General features: G+C 44.0%; 1 protein-coding gene across 2 annotated transcripts in view; it reads left to right on the top strand.

The window, feature by feature from the left end:
• The window catches only part of TTC29 (tetratricopeptide repeat domain 29), a 1,075,828-nt gene extending 1,060,312 nt beyond the window's left edge, over positions 1-15,516 (top strand). For both annotated transcript variants that reach the window (XM_085643268.1, XM_085643267.1), the window contains one exon: positions 13,254-15,516. In XM_085643268.1, the coding sequence (XP_085499394.1) occupies positions 13,254-13,354 (101 nt within the window). In that variant the 3' untranslated portion in view covers positions 13,355-15,516. The remainder of the gene's footprint in view (positions 1-13,253) is intronic.
• Positions 15,517-20,473: the final 4,957 nt, after the last annotated feature.

Genomic DNA, 20,473 nt, shown 5'->3' with positions numbered 1-20,473 from the left:
GCATAAGGGCGTGTACTAGAAACGTCATTATGAGGATGTCACAGGTGGGTGGATCCATAAGAGAATCCTGCAATGTCAGCAGAAATACATGGCAGAGATGCGCGCGCAGCAGCATGACGTGTGATTGACGTGTAACTGGAGGGTGAAGGGGACTTGACATTTAGCCCTACATGAGGAGACAGAAGTCTGGGATGTCAGAACAACCTAATCCCAAATCGTATCTAATATCTTGTGTTTAAGGAACTGTATTATCTGGAAGGAAAGGTCTCTCGGGCAGAGGCTATTCTATACTGACTGCTAGTGCGTGTATAAGCGTCTACGTGTCTACATGAGATGCGAGGGGGCATGGGCCTACCATGGTCACAGGAGCTATGAATTACTTGCACGGAGACAGTGAGGCCGGGCCCTTTGCTCTGCAGCTGGAAGGATGTTTACCTAAACTACTAGACAGGAATGTATTTTTCGAGGAGCGGAGCAGATAACTTGAAGGCAAAATACAGTCTTGGCAGGCAACAGGCCGAGCCAGGCACCGTTAGCCGCGCAGGGAGTAAGACAAAGGTCATGGATACAGATGCAGGTCCAGGCTGGAGCATTCAGAGGCAGAAGGCAGGAAAAGGCTCGATGGCAGAATTCAGGGCCTAACTCGCCAGAGCTGAAAAACGTGAAAGGTGCACCATATAAAGACGGTGGCAAGGCATACTTAGGAACGGAATATTCGACCCATTCATGGTGGATCTGAAAGAGGACATGTTAACGTTGGACGCAAATGTATTTGCGTCTTCATAGCTGGAAGTGGAGGGAACATACATGTACTTGTAGCACGTACATGGAGCCGTTGGGGTCTAAGATAGGGGACACAATTGATCATAAAAATTCATATTTCCTCATTCCCTCCTTGTCCCCTACGGACCCTTCATGATATATCGATCCTCATGAATCTATCAATCTGTTCACGTAACATCATTTGCTCTTCTTTCTTCTTACGGGATTTTGAATGAGAACTTGAATGTGGAATACATGATGTGGCACACAGGCCGCAAATCGCTGGCCCACATTGTAGACACAGGCAGCAACTGAATACTATGAGAAGGGCAATACCTAGGAAGGATAGGACCTTCCATCCCCAGGCTGACAACACACTCCAGAACCAACCGGACCAAGTCCAGGTGCCTGGATTCTGGTGTATCTGACTTGCAATCTTATGAAGACGAGTTATGGCTTTATATACTGATGGCGCGTTTTCTGGAATGAAAACACAGCAGCTCGATCCGATGACTCTACAGGCTCCGCCCCTATCGGCCAGGATGACGTCAAGGACAAGACGATTTTGGAGAACAACAATCCGCATCGCAGACTGCTCCTCCGTTAAGTTGCCTAGGGCAGAAGTAGTTTCATTCACTACTGCTTCAAGGGTTCTGGTTAATTTGCGTATCAGTTTACTATTAAAGACAGCACCTATGTAGGGAAAGAAACCTTTATTGAAGTCTGTGTATTGCTCCCATGCCGTTTCAGTGTAGTCGACAATCGGGAGATCTCTCTGGGGTCTATTGTGTACTAGATGGGTATTTCTATGATAATCAGGAGGGGCTAGGAAAACAGGTGGCAGAAGGAATGCAATGTAACAGGTACCATCCCAATCTAGAGGTAAACGTATATATGCGGTATGACCACAAATGAAGTAGGAATGACGGGAAGCTCTAAATGTAGACTTGCCTTGATCACTGAATTCGATCACAGTAGTACATTTACTATGACCCAGGTGTACTGAACCATTCTTTCTTGCACATAATTCACCTTTGACTGGTAATACTGACATAGCAGGCAAGACTGGTGCAGCTTCGGATTCAACATTCAGAATCATGAGGTTAAGTGTAAAGTTACCTAATCCATATACTTCATTTTCTAGATCAGTTCCTGTCCTTTTGGGAAGTCCCTCTTTGTTAGGGTAGCAGGCTTTAACCCCTTCAGTGCCCGCCCCTTTCCCCGCCCAGTGCCGGCCGTTGCATTAGCAGGCGGGGTCTATGACGAGCTGGACTCGTCATGGGCACAGCGCCACCGCGGCCCATAACGAGTCCAGCTCGTCATGGGCACTGAAGGGGTTAAGCAAAACTAAGTTCAGGTTTCCCCATACCCAGTTGCCCTGGTAAACTACGGTATTTGAATCTAAAGAATTAATCAAACTAAACCATGCACCACAGGAACCATTGTGTGTGAACGGGTACGGAAAGAGGGGCAGAACTCCCTTGTATTTCTGGTAGGGAGGGAGTCGGCCACATATCCAACAATTTGTAGCGTTGTTGGTCTGATGGGAGTGATGTAACATACTAATGAATGTGTTGTTGCGCAGCCCAAGTCTGTAGGGCAACTCATGCGGAGGTAATTCGCTAAAAGAGTGTTCGGCAGTAACATTGAAAGCAGAATGTGCACGCTTGAAAATAGGGTAGTATATGTGCAACAGTATACTTGCAGCAATAATCAGAAGATTTAGAAAAAACATAATCAATAATGTCACTATACAGTGACTACGAAGTGATTTACAATATGCACGTTTCTTGAGCTGTTTCTGTCTATCTCTCTCTCTATTTCGGTCTAGGGGATACATGTCAGAAACTAATTTAACCGATTCACCTAGGGGAGGACTTAAACAATTAAACTGTCTGACTTGCTAGACCTTAGTTTCAGTTTATATTCCTGGGAAGCAGTTTTCTCGACCAGGGGGAGTTTTGAGTCAGTCTGTGGAGGAGGGCAGGGCTGAGAGTTCAAATCAGAAGGCAGTCCGTGAAATTTCTTGATATGGCTCGAGTGCAGCCAACCCTTGCGACCCTCAATCTTCACTGCTGTCCTCGTGGTCAGAAGTACTAATTTCGGCGTTTGCCAGCGGGGCTCCAGCGGGCTCCTCCTGTCGAAATTTCTTATAAACACATAATCGCCGGGAACCACTTCATGGGGCTTCACCTCGGTGTTGTCGGGAAAGGCTGCAGCTACCTGTGAACGACAAGATTGTAGTGCAGACATCAAGGAGGCAAGGTAATCTGTCAGCATATTACAATCAACATCAGTGATTTTACGAGGTATAGGCGTCCCCCACATATTTGGTGGCCTACCGAAGACCACCTCGTACGGGGATAGCCCTGTTCGAGAATGTGCTATCATTCTCATGTAAAAGAGCGCAACTGGTAAAGCTACTATCCAGTCGACGCCTTTCTCTCTGCAGATTTTAGAAAGTCGAATTTTCAGAGTCTGATTATGACGCTCCACGAGACCTGCTGCCTCGGGATGCCGGACACAGTGGAATTTCCACTGATAGCCTAACAGGAGTGTAATGTGTTTCACTAGCTCGGATGAGAACGGCTGACCGTTATCTGAGTACACGATACGGGGCAAACCATACCGTGGGAAGAATTCACGAACCAGCTGCTTGGCAGTGGTCGGAGCAGTGTAATCTGGGACTGGATATGCTTCTGTCCATCGGGAAAGTGCGCATACAACTACGAGGACATATTTGAATCCTCGACAACGTTCCATCTGGATATAATCCATCTGGAGGACTTCAAAAGGGTGATCGGGAGGTTGAAATCCACCTTGCTCTACAGGAATGCTTTTACCTGGGTTGAACTGACAACAAATCATGCAAGTACGCACTTTCTGTTTGGCTGCTGCTCGTAAGTGTTTATTGAACCAAATGTTTTGAATACTGTCTAGCATAGCTTTCTCTCCTAGATGCGCGGGACTATGTATTGTGTTAATGATAACTTGAACCATGGAGTCGGGGAGAAACCATGTAGATTTTCCCTTCGTCATCCATCCCTGATCTGTTTGGATCCCTCCTAGTTCAGTCCATTTCTTGATTTCCTCTGGTGTAGCATGTGTCTGTATGTCAATTACATCAAGGGCGGGATCCCTAACTGTCATGCTGTGTGTCGATGTCGGAACTATTGTCTTTGTCAAGTCAGTTGCATGAGTCCGATTCTGAGCTGTTTGCTTAGCTGTTCGGTCTGCCAGGTCGTTACCCTGGGAAATGATATCGGTGACTTTTGTATGGGCCTTGCACTTCATGATAGATATCGCAGTAGGCAGATGTATTGCATCTAACAGAGCTTGAATGAGGGGACCGTGTTGAATGCTGGCACCGTGAGAAGTTAAATAACCTCTCTCTCGCCAGAGGACTCCGAAGTCGTGTACAACTCCGAATGCATAACGTGAATCTGTGTATATGTTAACTCTCTTATTTTTGGCTTGAATACAGGCTTGTGTCAGAGCGATGAGCTCTGCTGCTTGAGCTGACAAGGTGTCAATACAATTCGTTTCAATAACTTCGGTGTCTGTCGTGACTGCGTAAGCGGCCACTAACTCTCCTGTACTTGTTCTCATGCATGAACCATCCACATAAAGTGTCAGGTCTGGATCTGGTAATGGAATGTCTGTCAAGTCTTGTCTGGGTTTCGTCGTAATAGTAATGACTTCAATACAATCATGTGCCAATGGGTCTGTTCCACTTAATGGCAAAAGTGTGGCAGGATTTAATGTACTACAGCGTCTGATTTCTATGTGTGGCTGAAACAATGTCAATTCATAACCTGTCAGTCGTGCTATAGTCAAGTGCTGGGTCTGTGTTCGGTTTAAAAGAACTTCCACGGAATGTGGAACTTGCACTGTCAATTGATGTCCTAATACTATGGAATCGCTTTGTCTGATCGCTAAAGCTGTCGCTGCGACTGATTTCAAGCACACAGGCAGAGCCTGGGCTACTGGATCTAATGTGCTAGAAAAGTAAGCACACGGTTTGTGTGAACCTGCTTGTTCCTGAGTGAGTACTGACAAGGCAGTACCTTCGCGTTCTGTGACAAAAAGTGTAAAAGGCTTACTGTAACATGGTGTCGCTAAAACAGGTGCTTGACATAAGGCTTTCTTTAAGTCTTCAAAAGCTTGTGTATGTTCCTGAGTCCAAGGGAGGACAGTCGATGTCGCTGCCTCCTGGGTTGTCAACTGAATGAGTGGCTTTGCTAGAAATGCATATTGGGGAATCCATTGTCTACAGTACGAAGTGAGGCCTATGAAGGCCCGCACCTCCTTTTGTGTCTTGGGTGGTGACATGTTTACAATTAACTGGATGCGGTCAGGTGTGAGCTGTCTCCCCCCTTTGGACAGCAAGTGCCCAAGGTACACAACTTGCTGAACACAGAATTGCAGCTTCGAAGGGGACACCTTGTGCCCCTTCTCGGCCAGAAAATGTAAAACCGTCAGTGATGCTTTTTCACATTCGGGCTCGCTACGGGCGGTGATCAGCAGATCATCGACATACTGAAGCAGGGCAGTGTTAACAGGCATGTGGATACTGTCAAGTTGTCTTTTCAGTGCTTGGCTATAGATGCTGGGGCTTTCTGTGATTCCTTGAGGTGCGCGTGCAAATTTGAAGCTTCGTCCATTTAAACAGAATCCGAACAAATATTGGCTTTCCGGGTCGATTGGGACGCTAAAGAAGGCGTTCTTGAGGTCAATTACAGTAAAGAACGTTGCTTCTGAATCAATAGCTGTCAATAATGAAGAGATATCTTGTGCCCCTGGAACCTCGTCGTGACTTATAGTTGTTCTGCTTGCCCCTGTATCAATTAAAAACTTTCTGTCTTTCCCTAATACTTGACTATGTACATAAGGACCCTCTTGATCTACAGGAACCGCAATAAGAGGCAAGCCAACCTCCCTCTCTAGGCTGTTTCATGTGTATCGCTGATAATCGGGATAGTCATTTTGTGCATACTGGTACATCTGTTGTGTCGTGTTTTGTGTTGCGGCAATAGGCTGTGGCTGTGGTACTGCTACGGTCTGTTGTGAAGCTTGCATAGGCTGTACATTCTGAGGTACTTGTGGTTGGATCTGATCCTGTCTAGGTGGACGCGGTCTCTCCTTGGTTTTACCCGTAGAGATATTGTGTTTCAGAACTGCACAATCGTTTATATAATGACCTGGCTGTTTACAATAGTTGCATGTCCCTTTAACAGGAGCCGCTGAATTACTGGACTGTGTCGCACCCTTTTTATGACCGTCAGCTGGAACTGACTGAGCAACGAGCATTTTCATTTTCGTGTCTTTCATACGTCTTTGTTCGTGTTCTTGTTCTTCTCTAATTCTATTCTGGTGGTACTGTAACATTTGTAACATTTGTGAAGGGGTATTAGCTTGCCAAGTGCTCTCGACTTTCAATACTCTGTTCTTAACCTGGGGCAGGGAATTCTCGACTAATTTTGTTACAAAAAGATGTGGATATGAATCGCTACTTGCTTTCAGGCCGCTATTAATACCAAAACATTTTTCAAATCGGGAATAAAAATCACTAGTGTCTTCATCGGGTTTCTGTTTGCAGGCTGAGATTGCACCCCAGTCTTCCTTTTTCGTAGTTAATAAACGTGGCAATACTTGTACTAACAATCCTGGTAACGCTTTAGTTTTGTCCCCAAGCCCTAGGCCTGGAGTTCGGGTATTTTCTTTGTTTTCTAATGCAGCCCAATCAATCTTTTGCTCTCCCACCTCCCATTCTTTTTCTTTGAGTTTCTCGTAAATAACGGCAGGCAATAATACTTTTAATATTTTCATAATGTCAGGATAGGTATAATCACCCATGAGTAACATGTCTTTTATTTCACGGTGAAAACCTGCTGGATCTTTGTCATGGCTGGGCACTAATTTTTTCATTTCCAATAGTTCTATTTTAGTTATGGGCGTGTACACAAACACGCGTCTGAAAGTATTATCATCATTTTTAACTGGGTGCACTTCGCGTAAGGGATTCTGTCTGTCTATGTAATACATTTTTCTTTCCATGGAGGGAGCTGGATCAAGCTGTGGACACAGGAAGGCACTGTATCTGTGCCGATGTTCTAGAATTACTTTAATTAGATCGGTACCTAGACCTCTCCATTTCTTCATGAGTAGTTCTATCAGTATATCAGGTAGGGGACCAGGATCGGAGTGTTGGCTTTTATACAATATAAGGAGGTGTTGTATCATGTACATACCAGCTAAACGCTGTTCGTCTGGTGAAAGATTCAAAAACGTGTGTGCTAGCGCGTCATCACTATATTTATCAGAACTGTCAGCCCATTGTACTGCTGACCTGGCTAATTCTTGTTCATCCATAGAATCGAGTACATGGTACCCCATTCGTTCTTGAAGTATTTTATCAGTAGCCTGAAATAAGTGTTCAGGGGTCTTTGGATTTGACATGGCTGCTTGAAAAATTCTCTTACTTTCTGGACGTATCGGACGCATTGAATTATTAAAAGATCTTCCCTTACCTACATAAGCTATCATTTCTCTAGCTGGTAATTGTAATTGTCCTGTTGTCGTTTCTGGTTGTTCCTCCTCCTCCGAGGATTCAGTCTTATCTGCATCTATTTCTCTTTCAGGCTGTTCTCTTTCATGTATTTGTTCTACTGTTTTTCGGATCCTTCGGTACATATTTTCTATACTATTCTGTTTATCATGTTTTCCGTCTGCTATATTCTGACCCCATTTGTTAAGTGCTTTCATTTCTTCCGGGTCTACACCAGGCCTATCTCTGTTTCTTATCAAGCAGTTTATGATGAAGCGTAACAACAGTTTTTGCGTGTCCACTTTCTGGTATGCCATGGCCTCGCCAATACTTTCAGGACCTTGCCCTGTTTGGACAAAGTGATATATTTTGTCTAGATGATCAATCATTCCTGGTAGTATCATTAAATAGTTCGCAACTCGTCGTAGACGTACTGATGATAGCATCATTCTGTCGTCTTTACCGGGTACTGGATCATATCTACAGTCTGTAAGAGGCTCATTAAGTATGTCGTAATTCGCTGTTTGAGGTGTACGTTGGTGTGCTAAATCCCTATAAGTCAATCGATGTGTTGGTGGTGGCGTATGAAAACCTCCTGTCGTACCTCCTGAGGTGCCAGGTCCAAAAGGATTTGTTGGGTGTAAGGTAGGGAGAATAGGTGCAGGAAGGAGTGGAGGAACAGGCGGAAGGTTTGGAACGGGAGGAGGAGTATGTTGCTGCAGAGGTGGGGGCAGATTATCTCGGGGTCGAGCGCCGTTAGCAGGTGGTGTGCGTGGCGGCGGAACATTAACATATTCGGGGGCTGCATCGTCTAAATAGGAAGAAAGGAAAATGTCCTTTGCGGTCTTGTGGTGCAATTTAGTCGGAAGCAATGGAGGTGGCAGATCTTTTGGTACTTCCAGGGTGGCCTTAGGTAAACCCTCGGCCAGAAGAGGATACATACCATTCATAAGAGTGTTTCGTTGTCTGTCTACTTGTTCTGCTTGTACTCGGATACCTTCCTCAACTAATACGTTTTCTCGGGCTTTGTCTGAATCCTCCCTACTTTTCTCTTCTTTTCTGAGCGCTTTCTCTGTGCGTCTATGCGATTCTTTACGCCATAATTCAATAGCATCTTTCTGTGACTGTCTGGCTTTCTTTTTCCATAATGCTTCTTCTACTCTCATGATGCAATCTGCATCCCATGTCCCAGCAGCGGGCCATCTCTGATTCTCTGCTAACTCCTTGGTGTAGTCCACCCACAAATCGAGATATAATACGGCATCTAGGCCATGTTTATGGTACATAAAGTACCCTGGAGTGTCCCTAGGTGGAATGGGAACGGCTTCCTCGAGTATCCCTTTTCTAGTTTTTATCTGTCTTAATTTGGAGAATAACGGCATCTTAAACCTTGCTACTTGATTCTTACTCGGACTTGAACACAATTAATACAATAAACACAGTAATGAAGATCGAACAATCATTCATACCACGACATTTAAAACACATTAAAACATTTTAAAACGAACAACGATAATTAGAATAAAACTAGCTAACTGCATAATACTGGATGTACTGCTAAACAGTACAGATACACCGCTAAAACAGTGCAGACCGGGTCTGTGTACCCAAACCCGTCTTGACCGGCACAAATTAATGCGCACGTCTAGATGCGTCCCCAGCAATGGTACTCACCGGGAAGCACGGAACGGAAGGCCTCGGAAACTCTGGACTGGACTGGACCGGACTGGACTCGACTCGACTCGTGACGTAGGTACTTCGGAACTTCGGAACCTGGTGGGCCTCTGTATACCTCGGATCTTGCTCTCTCAGCTAGGCTCTGGTCGGGATCCTCCGCACTCCTCACCGCCTCGTCTGGGTGTTGATCGCAGCCTCAGTCACCTCCGTTGGCCTGAGGGAGGTACAGGAAATCCTGCGGGTACGCGTAGTTGTCCGTCCGGCTGTGGCAGGGGACCGGGCCTGCAACGCACCTCCGGCGCGTGGGGTGGGGGAGGGGTCCCTGTTCGGGCGCCAATTTTGTGGTAAATTTAAATTACCTATACTTAATTTATGCGGTAAAGTTCAATAAGAATAACTCAGAATAAATAAGAGGCAGAATCCGTGATATTTGAGGTTTTAAAAGGGGTTTTATTCCTTAAAAAGGAATTGGTTCGAACCAGGCAATCGGATTCCGTCACCACGAAGGTTCGGGAAGGGATAGACCATACTTTATTGACAGGTTATCATATATATAGTCAATGCATTACAGTAAAGGCAGATGCAGAAGGCGTAACAGCTGAGAGGAGAGATAAGAATACACATACGTAATGAAAAAGGCGTTACAATAGGCGTGCATAAGGGCGTGTACTAGAAACGTCATTATGAGGATGTCACAGGTGGGTGGATCCATAAGAGAATCCTGCAATGTCAGCAGAAATACATGGCAGAGATGCGCGCGCAGCAGCATGACGTGTGATTGACGTGTAACTGGAGGGTGAAGGGGACTTGACATTTAGCCCTACATGAGGAGACAGAAGTCTGGGATGTCAGAACAACCTAATCCCAAATCGTATCTAATATCTTGTGCTTAAGGAACTGTATTATCTGGAAGGAAAGGTCTCTCGGGCAGAGGCTATTCTATACTGACTGCTAGTGCGTGTATAAGCGTCTACGTGTCTACATGAGATGCGAGGGGGCATGGGCCTACCATGGTAACAGGAGCTATGAATTACTTGCACGGAGACAGTGAGGCCGGGCCCTTTGCTCTGCAGCTGGAAGGATGTTTACCTAAACTACTAGACAGGAATGTATTTTTCGAGGAGCGGAGCAGATAACTTGAAGGCAAAATACAGTCTTGGCAGGCAACAGGCCGAGCCAGGCACCGTTAGCCGCGCAGGGAGTAAGACAAAGGTCATGGATACAGATGCAGGTCCAGGCTGGAGCATTCAGAGGCAGAAGGCAGGAAAAGGCTTGATGGCAGAATTCAGGGCCTAACTCGCCAGAGCTGAAAAACGTGAAAGGTGCACCATATAAAGACGGTGGCAAGGCATACTTAGGAACGGAATATTCGACCCATTCATGGTGGATCTGAAAGAGGACATGTTAACATTGGACGCAAATGTATTTGCGTCTTCATAGCTGGAAGTGGAGGGAACATACATGTACTTGTAGCACGTACATGGAGCCGTTGGGGTCGAAGATAGGGGACACAATTGATCATAAAAATTCATATTTCCTCAGACTCACCATTAGGAAGGGACGTCCTTGGCACGCCCCTTCCTACTAGCGAGTCGCTAACCATATTTTGTGAGTCGCTAATTGGTTAGCGACTTGCCAAATAGGGTTAGTACATTGGCCAGACGTTGTTTGCGGTCACAAAAGGGCCAAATTCCCCTTTGCTACCACAAAAACAGTTGTACATCTGCACCTTTGTTAATGAAAAAATAAAAACAAAAAGGCCTTAGAGCTGCCCATTACTTACTATTGGTTTTAAAATTTCTGTGATATTTTTACACATTCCATCACATATTCTATTCTTATTGTGGGTTTGGCGGCAGACACAGAAACGTCCCATACCATATAGACATATCCCATACCACACAAACACACACTCACCAAACATTGACACACAGCCACATAAAAAAACACATGGACATGAATGTGCACAGATAAACACAGATACATACAGGTGCCTACCACATAGAAACATCCAAGCATACAGAACCCATAGCTACTTACAGGGACACAGCAGATCCTCACAATATACCATAAAGCACACACATGTGTATATACAGTCACAAAACAAATGGAAAAACACAGGCATGTGGAAACATTCTGCATAAAAACACATCCCAAACATGTCTGAAAACATTGACCAACCCAACAGATCTTTCATAGACAAAACCTATTTCATTTCCCAATGCTTGTTTATCAAGGCATTACTGTTACTTTATCAACGTTTCCCGTGAAATTGTTATGTGCCCTGGATAGACCCACGTAGCAAAGCTGCTCATTTCTTACATTGTCCTATTGTTCACAAATTACATTTCTGCCGTGACCTATTGTACATATTTGCCTGCACTGCAAAGTTGGATTAATTTCTCTGAAACTACTTTGTTTACACATCTAGCTTCGCACATTATCACAATGCCGCGAACATCATGTACAAGGCCCTTCTATTCACTATGTACAAATATCGTTCTATCTTCATCCACGGGGCGATAGGGCTATCTACATATCCATCACATCACTAATGTATACGCACATCACAATGCTGCTTTCCCTTATAAAGAACATCCCAAAAGATTAGCAGAGGAGGCACTTCACATGACACCAAGGGTCTCTGCAGTGCATGCTGAGACTTCACCACACAGCATTCTGACATCTCTGTGAGGGGGTGTCCAGTTTGTGACCAAGACGGGCTCCTACATCCTCTCCCACCAGGTAATGGGATTGAATCGTCCCTTTGGGGTATTCTTGGCTTCACACCTACACACACTCCAGGTACACTTAGAGTAGGGTTTGCAAGGTAGGAGTACGCCTGATTACTGCCTTGTTTATATGCCTGCATATGTACACTGTTTTAGCACCACTGTAGAACTATATCTACTATTCACTCTTTTGGTGCTTGTAATCACTTTCATCTGCTTCTGTCTACTGATTATCGCAACAAATGTATTCTATACAAGAATAATGTTCGTTCAATAAACATATTGAAAACGTCCCACTGTGTATTCTCTGTATATTTCTTTGAGCACAAGGAAGCAGAGTGACTGAGCGGAAGGTTCTGATCTGCTACCACAATCCCTGAGGGGTCAGGGTCGTCATGTTCAGTGGTTGACAGAAACCATTAGCTCCTGGTAGGGTTAGGGGAGCTTATGGTGGCACTGTGAGCTATCTAGTCTCTAGACCACCATATCATATGGGGGTGCCTGGAATCAGTCTAGGCACCTCACCCAAAGTTTGTTATTAAACAAACGTGCAGGTCCTACGGATTAGTGGGAACTACACGACAAAATAATATTTTAGATTGAAAAGCAGGTAAAGCATGGTTTCTCTTCCTGTCAGTTGTTATGTTAAAATGTTGATTGGTGTAAGCAGGTGCTCGCCTTGATAGTACCTGCGAATATTTATGACGTATATTCGACCTATATTCTGATGGAGATGCTGTGCTTTAGAGGAAGGCCTCTTACCTTCATTGCACATCAAATGCATTTATTCAGGAAACTTCTACAGTTTTCTAAATGCGAAAACAGAGAAGGCTCTTGGTAGATGTAGTTACGGTATGGGCAAAAGCATGTTTTTATAGTGATAATTAAATTGCCCATTTTCTTTTCACATGATTCATAACGATGGAGTTATTGAGCAGCAGGTCTGTCCATCGACCGTTGATGGGTGTGTTTCTAAAACTATATTATTTTTGTTTTGGTTTTAAAGCTTGTTATGACAATGAACTATTTGTGTTCACGAGATCTTCCCTCCCTGGCATAATCAGCTGTAAACGATGAAGCTGTTCCTTAGGCATCACTAACTTTAGTGTGATGTCACCTTCGTATTCTGTTTGTTGCACTGTTTGCTTAAGTATTCCTTCCCAGAGAAATAACCCACTTGTTACAAACGTGTGACATTTGACACCCAGTTGTGTTTCCCATGCCACGTGTCCTCCCTCACATAAGAGTATTCGAATGCGTGTTTTTAACTATGAATTGAGGTGTGGGCTGTTTTCTAGGTTTTAACGATGTAACTGCTTTTTCCGAAGATGAATTGATTCACCTTTTGCTTTTGAGGTGTGACATCCCCCAGTAAACCCATTAGTTGAGTCTGGATGAGAGAATGGAAGCTCAAATCCAATATTCTGTTAATATTCTTTCGTTTCACGTTGAATATTTGAAACCAAGGGGTTTGCTGGCTCTTATTTGCAGACGTCTGACCTTCACCTGAACATTGTCTGCTTTTGTCGTTGCAGATACGACAGAGCCCCACAGCAGCGAGGCTGAAAAGTTACCTGAAGAGGAGAACACACCTGTGGAGGAGGCACGGGAGGATATTCCAGATCCTGAGGCTTAGCTCAGTTTTCTAAGCCCGTGTGATGCTATGTTGAAATCTTAATCTTAAATCTCAAGCTTCCTATTCAGTTTCAGGATACATTGAAGTAAAAATATGCCAAATAATGTGCAGTGTTAACACCTCATGTTTTTCTCTGTCTTTCACAAACTTTGCAAGCTACAAAGTGCCATTGATTGTACAAGGATGTCACCATAGTTGCAAGTAGGCGGCGCACCAAACTCTCTGCAAAGAGGCAGACAAAGTATTTATTGCCTTCAAGTGCAGTGCCAAATACAACCGATATAATGGATACTCAGAGTTCTACCACAAACTGTGTTTTACTACAATAAATATATATAGTACATTTGTATCTGGCTTAAGCAGGCCTGGCTTTTATGTTCCCGTTGTGTATTTGGGACTATTTGCTCCCTAACTGTGTGAGGAGTCGGAGATCGGCAACTACTCAAACCGTGGAGCTGAACCCGCATGAGATAACATGGTCCTAGTTGTCCATGGCTGTATTGCACACCACCACTCATGCCCCTCGAGGGTGCTACTGTACTGAATACATTCCTCTCTCTAGCCTCGAGGACGGATGTGATCAAGTGTATTGCCTCCCTACCTCCCAAAAGGCGAGGGAGTAGGACTAGGAGTAATGCCATTATCAGTAAGTAATGGACGCATTTCCCTGCTTGACCTTGCATGAACCCTATTGGATTGTGCAATGAAAACACCTCCTGGCAAGCTTAGCTGAGGGGAGTTGGGGCGGCAGATGTATGGGTGATGATCCTCCCATCTCTATAGAGGGCCCTCTATGAAGCGGGACCTTTTTGCATGGACAGGATAGTTTGTGTTAACAGTTCAGAAGCCCTCTTCCTTTGTAATCTCCAGTGCAGGTCGTGCGCTAAGCAGCTCCCTAGTCATGTCCTGACATATATAGTCAAATCCTAGCAGCTGCACATGTATTGGCGCACTTTAAAGACACAGTAGCACTTAAAATGTAAATGTATTGATTCGTTTTCATAGCAGCTTCCTTAGAATGCCAACAAAACCCATGCATTTAGCTCAATAAAATACAAAATGGTAACAAGTTGATATGACAGCCTGTCACAGCCGGTGGCAAAATTCAAAGCCTCTTTTGATGTTTTCATGTTAATTAATTAACATTATGTTACACTGGTACCTGTTGCTTCAACACATGGACATATAAATAGAACATGATCATCAAAGTCTCCCACCCCAAAATTACACAGAGAGCAAAACCTTTCCTAGTGAGTCAGCCCAAACCAGTTACCAGTGTTAGATCCAACCCAAAACGTTTTGCCTTCACCTCTCAAATGTTCCATATTTAATTTTTGTTTGCATTAGGACTTTGTGCACTTTATCACTTCTAACCAATTCTAAGAGTGCATGTGCTCTTCCCTTCAAAACTTGACCTACACCTGATTGGCACATTTATTTACTTTTAAGTACGCAGTAAAAGGGTACTGCGGGTACTCAAGCCCTGTAAATTAATTATTACTTGTAGGTCTGCAGCACTCATTGTGAAACCCACTAAAGTAGCACTTTAAATCATGTCGGAGGCCTGCCATTGCAGCCTGTAGCGCAGTCCTAAAAGTGCATGGGCTCTTCCCTTCAAAACAGGAACAAATTGGCTAACACCTGATTGCTATATTTAATTTACTCGTAAGTCCCTATGAAAGTTGTACTGCATGTACTCAAGGCTTGCAAAGTAATTAATACTTGTAGGCCTGCAGCACACATTGTGATAGTAGCACTTTAAAACATGTGTCAGGCCTGCCATTGCAGCCTGTAGTGCAGTTTTAAACTGTTAATTCTACCTGGTAAAAGAAACATTTTTGCCAGGTCTAAACTTTCATTTTTAATACATATAAATCCCCCCTAAGGTTGACCCTAAAAAGATTTAGAGCAGGGTGAACTGTTTTTCAGAAAGTAGGACATGTGTTTTTAATTTTTTACATGTCCTGGTAGTGATAAACTCCTAAATTAGTTTTTTGCTACCTTTTGGCCTAATTCTATTACATGATAACATTGGGTTACATTATCACATTTAGTAAATACTAACGTTTGATTGGGAGCAGGTAGAAATGCCATGTTTAGACTCCAATTAATTGTAATTTAGAATCCTCTTCAATGGTAAAGTCATAGTTTATGGTTTAACTCTTTTATTCACATGTATCAAGAACATTAAAGTACATCGTATATACGGCCTTGCTCATTACTCTTTATGCACATACGAATCACAGCCATGAGCGTCGCAGCACTCATGTGGGTTTTAAGTAAAAATAGAAAATACCTGAGAACTAACTGAAAACCCCTCTTTCCCTCCAGTACTCATTAATAAGACGTAGGGTGTGTCTGCTGTGGAGAAGTGTGTACTGGGGTCAGGTACCAATAGGTGGCTATCTTAGTGGCTGCCTCTATACTAGATGTATTTCGGGCTGTGTGTCGTGCTCTATAATAAATCTCTCCCCACTCTTTAGGAGATAGCTCTCTCCTAAGTTCCTTTGTCCAGCATCGTTGACTGGGTGTAGGCTGTGAAGAGGCAGGTTGGCACAATAATACATAGAGTTCGGAAATCAATTGTTTATCTGTGGTTTTTGTAACCAGCCACTTCTCGCATATGGTAAGTCTTCTGCTAACTGTGGGGAGATTAGAAGGATGTAGCAGCCAGTGTCGCACCTGAAGATAGCGAAGCCTTTCAGACTCAGGCAGATTATATTATTGACGCAATTGTGAGAAGGAGAAGATTCCCTCTTCATCAAAATATGGCCTGAGCCGCCGCATGGTGTCCGATGCCAAGCTGCAAACGCTCCCCATTGTAGGCCCGGAGTGAAATCTCCATTCTCAAACAGAGGTGTCATGGGGGAAGGAAATGTGGTGAGCTCCCTTTGGCATGCTACGTAGTCCCACACCTTAATGACCGTCTTAGTGATGGGGGACTTTTGGAGGCCTTGTGGCCTATCCAATCTCTTAAGGAACAGTATCTTCCAGAGGCGGAGCCTCGCAATCGCCCTTCCCTGGAATAACCAGTGCTTTTCGGATTCCTCTCTACTCCACTACACTATGTGTCACCAGAAAGTACAGCTGCAGATTTGGTATTCCCAATTCCCCTTGATTTGGACCTATATAGCTGAATTCCTTTCTCATGCGTGGTCGGTCCCTAGTCACACAAATTGGTCCAGTTCTCTCTGCATAGTAGTAAGCTTCCCTCTGTGGGGGGGAGACCAGCAGTGTCTGGAAGAGATATAAGATCTTAGGTAGGATTGACATTTCAATGGTGGCAATGCGGCCAAGTAGTGAGAGGTGGTGACGTTTCCAGCTGCTTAGATTCTCTCTAATTTGGCAGAGTATGTTGTTGTAGTTTATTGTGATGGTTTGTGAGACCGAAGGGGCGAGTTGAATCCCCAAGAAGGGCAGTGACTGTGTTACCCCCCGCACTGAAAAACAAGCTTTTATCAAGGATATGCTCTCATGCTTGGTCGATAATGCAAGGGCTTGGGATTTGCAGGCATTTATTCGGAACCCGGATGCTAAGCCAAATGTAGACAACCCCTCAAGAAAAGCTTTGAGTGATATATCTGGCTCACCTAATGAGGCCAGGATGTCGTCCGCGTATAGGCTGACTGAGTTGCTCTCTCCACCGAAGAGGATACCGGTGATCTTCGGATTGTCCCTGATCCGCTGGCCCAGGGGCTCCACATATAAAGCAAATAGGAGAGGTGACTGAGGGCAGCCCTGCCTGCTACTTCTACCTACAGGAAAGGGGGATGAAGAAATGCTGTTCACTCTAACAGTGGCCATGGGGGTATTATAGCAGCTTACCACCCAGGCCTGAAATCGGTCACCTATACCGAAGTGGGCAAGGGACTGTTCCATGAATTACCAATGTACGCGGTTGAATGCCTTTTCAGCATCGGCCTTTAGGAGGTGGGCCTCCATATCTGTTTGGTAAACCTTGCCAGTTAGATGCAAAATTCATTTTGTTTTTATCACTGCTCTGCCTGTACTGGATAAATCCTGCCTGGTCAGGGTCAATGATGCTCGGCATCAGGGGACCCAACCATTTCGCCAGGATACTTGTAAAGAGTTTGATGTCCACATTGAGCAGTGATATAGGGCGATAAGAGGTACATAGTTGCCTATCTTTCCCTGGTGAGGGATCACTACGATGGACGCAGCTAGCAGTTTTTTGGGGGGCTGAACCAGGGCCCTCAAAGCAATTAAACAGTCTTGTAAGCATAGGGGCCAGGATGTGACAAAACCATTTATAGAAGCTTGCTGGGTATCCATCTGGACCAGGGAATTTAAAGGGCCATTTAAATGAACAACCCCTCCTCTGTGGTCACTTCAAACCAGTTGTGGGAGAAGCTCCCCCACCCCCCCACCACCCACTGGGTTTGGAGACTGCCTGTCAAGAGGAACAAAGAAAAGAGCCTGGCCAGGTGTCAGCTAACATTTGTCGGTGAAAGAGGAGGCCTCCCCCAAATGTTACCAAAATGTAAGTAATAAATGGCTACGAGATCTAAGGGAAGCTAATAGGTGCTCACAAGATCCTACAGGAACAATTTAATAAATATAATTTCCCATGGAGGGCAATATTAAAAAGCTAAACAATGTGTGATATAGAGCCAATGCCTAGAGCTACATAATTTAGGGGACTAATAAATAACTGATAACTGAGAATGAGAAAGACTTAAGGAAGTCATTCGGGGCTTGGCTAGAAAATAAACTACATCATCAAGAAAAGGATTTCATCGAAGATATGTTTGAATGTGTAAAATATTTCCTGCTATAATTAATGGAAAGGAGCAGGATAAAAAGAAAGGAAAGTAAAGAGTCCAATAATGGCAAAATCATAAGTGAATTATTAACTACAAGACCTCCTTTGTATACTGATGGAACAGCAGAAGCAATCTAGACTTCTGTAGGGGTTGATAAGGTTGCAGGAGGTGATACATCTAAGGCAAACTCCCACTGGAATTGTCCCAAGTGCTCTGTCATAAGTTGCTGTGACTATGGCAGTGCCTAGCCCAAGTGAGAGCTGGGTATTAGGCAATCAGACACAAGTTATTCTTGAATGAACAGTTGTAGTAGAACCACCACCTAAAGAAATTAGCATTGGCATTTTAAAAATAGAATTTTGTACTATGCTTCAAGGGTACATAGACTTCAACAGACTAATGACTTCCAATGCTGATTTTTTTTAAAAAGTAGCCAGATGTGCTAATGATGAAACACATGATAAATTGGAAGAATTAGCTGATGAATTTGAAGTTGACATTAGTAAAATGAAAAATGTGAAAGAAGATTATTAAATGGATTTGCCACATGTGAAGGACAAGAAAATGGATCGGATTAATTTACGAGCCCATATTAGAGAACTAATTGAGAAAACCCAAGACTGGAGTGACTTGAAGAAATATTAAGAGAAGTGAAATAAAGGAGCGGCAAATTAAAAGAAAAGAAAAGGAATTGAGGGAAAGGCTAGAAACATTGAGAGTGATTCAGAAGTAGGGACAAAGTCAGCGGCAGAATACCCTTTAAGGGAAGTACATGAAGGGAATTTGGTGCATATTCCTTGGACATGGGCTGATTGATATGCTTTTACGCATAATATTCCAAAATTGTTAGAAGACCCAGCAAAGTGCTATGGTAAATACATAAGTTAACACACATTTTGCCACGGTTGTGAACTGATTTAAATATGTTGTTTGAGATTGTGGTCCCTGGAGATCCATGGGAGATCTATGGTTAGAGTGTAATGCAGTAGTGAGATGGCCAAAACAAGCACCAGCTATACTTGGCCCAAATAAAATTTCAGCAGAGGCAATAGCTGACAAATACAAGGCTGTAACTGAGTATTTGAAAAAGTGAATTTCAGAAAGGAATATAAATTAAGAGACTATTTTGAGAACAACACAGGAACCTAAGGAGTCAATATATTGATATTATGAGAGCATAGCGGAGTTATGAATGCAAACAAAGAAGGAGTTAGTGGTTTTGTTTCCACTTTCATGAATGGATTGAGATCAGATATACGTAATCATATTCAACAGAGTAAATTAGGTTGCCAAACAAAAGGCCTTGATGAGATTTTGATGTTGGAAAAAAATAGTAGTGACTATTTAAAATAAAGGATAGGAAACTAAAGGAGAAGATGATTATCGCTCAAACAAAACAGTTTGAGAGAAGGTCGCGGAATAAAATTGGTTCAAATATGACTTCTGTGCAAAATGGAACGAATGAGATGAATCAAGTGATACAAGGAGATAGAGGACATGGGATGAATGTGAATGTTGAAATGCTGAAACAAAATACAGAATGTCACTGTTGTGGAAGGATTGGACACTGGAAAAGTGAATGTAGACAGAATCCTAATAGAATTCAGAGGAATTTGGAAGAAAAGACACAGGGGGTAATGCAATGTTGAATATGCAAAATTAGGAGAAGACGATGCAGAATCAGAAATCATATTGAATGTCCATGCAATAAAACATGAGAACAAAATACCATATAATGTAGGATTTCAACACAATACTATGATTTTGAATGATGAGATGGCAGGAAGTTGTACAGAGTGACGGTGCCTGAGGGTGCAAGAGGATTGATTGTTTGGAGCAGTTCTAGAAGTAGACCAGAGTGGCTCATATATTGATGGGAAATCAATGGCCATGCTGTTTCATTTCTTATTTATATGGTGCCGCTCGCAGCAGTGTTTCCAGTGTTCCACCAGACTCTCCTACTTGGGCTCATTCCGCGGGACTGCGAGGACCAGCAGTCTTAGCTTTCCGTGCAGCTGGTGCCTCTTCCCGGTGATTGCCCTCAGCCTGCCTGCTTTCATAACTACTCGCGGCCTCCACTCCGCGGGAGCCGCTCGCAGCAGTGTTTCCAGTGTTCCACCTGACTCTCCTACTTGGGCTCATTCCGTGGGACTGCGAGGACCAGCAGTCTTAGCTTTCCGTGCAGCTGGTGCCTCTTCCCGGTAAATGCCCTCAGCCTGCCTGTACTTAATCACGCCCCACACGCACGTCGCGGAACACGCGCGGGCGTGTGCCGGGCCAAGGGTGGGCCCGTCTGAGCCTGTCCGAGTACGACTGAGGATGGGACGGGGCTACT

This window comes from Triturus cristatus, chromosome 2_2 (genome assembly GCF_964204655.1).
Source record: "Triturus cristatus chromosome 2_2, aTriCri1.1, whole genome shotgun sequence".
NCBI classification, from domain to species: Eukaryota; Metazoa; Chordata; class Amphibia; order Caudata; family Salamandridae; genus Triturus; species Triturus cristatus.
This window is presented reverse-complemented; position numbering and strand designations above follow the sequence as displayed.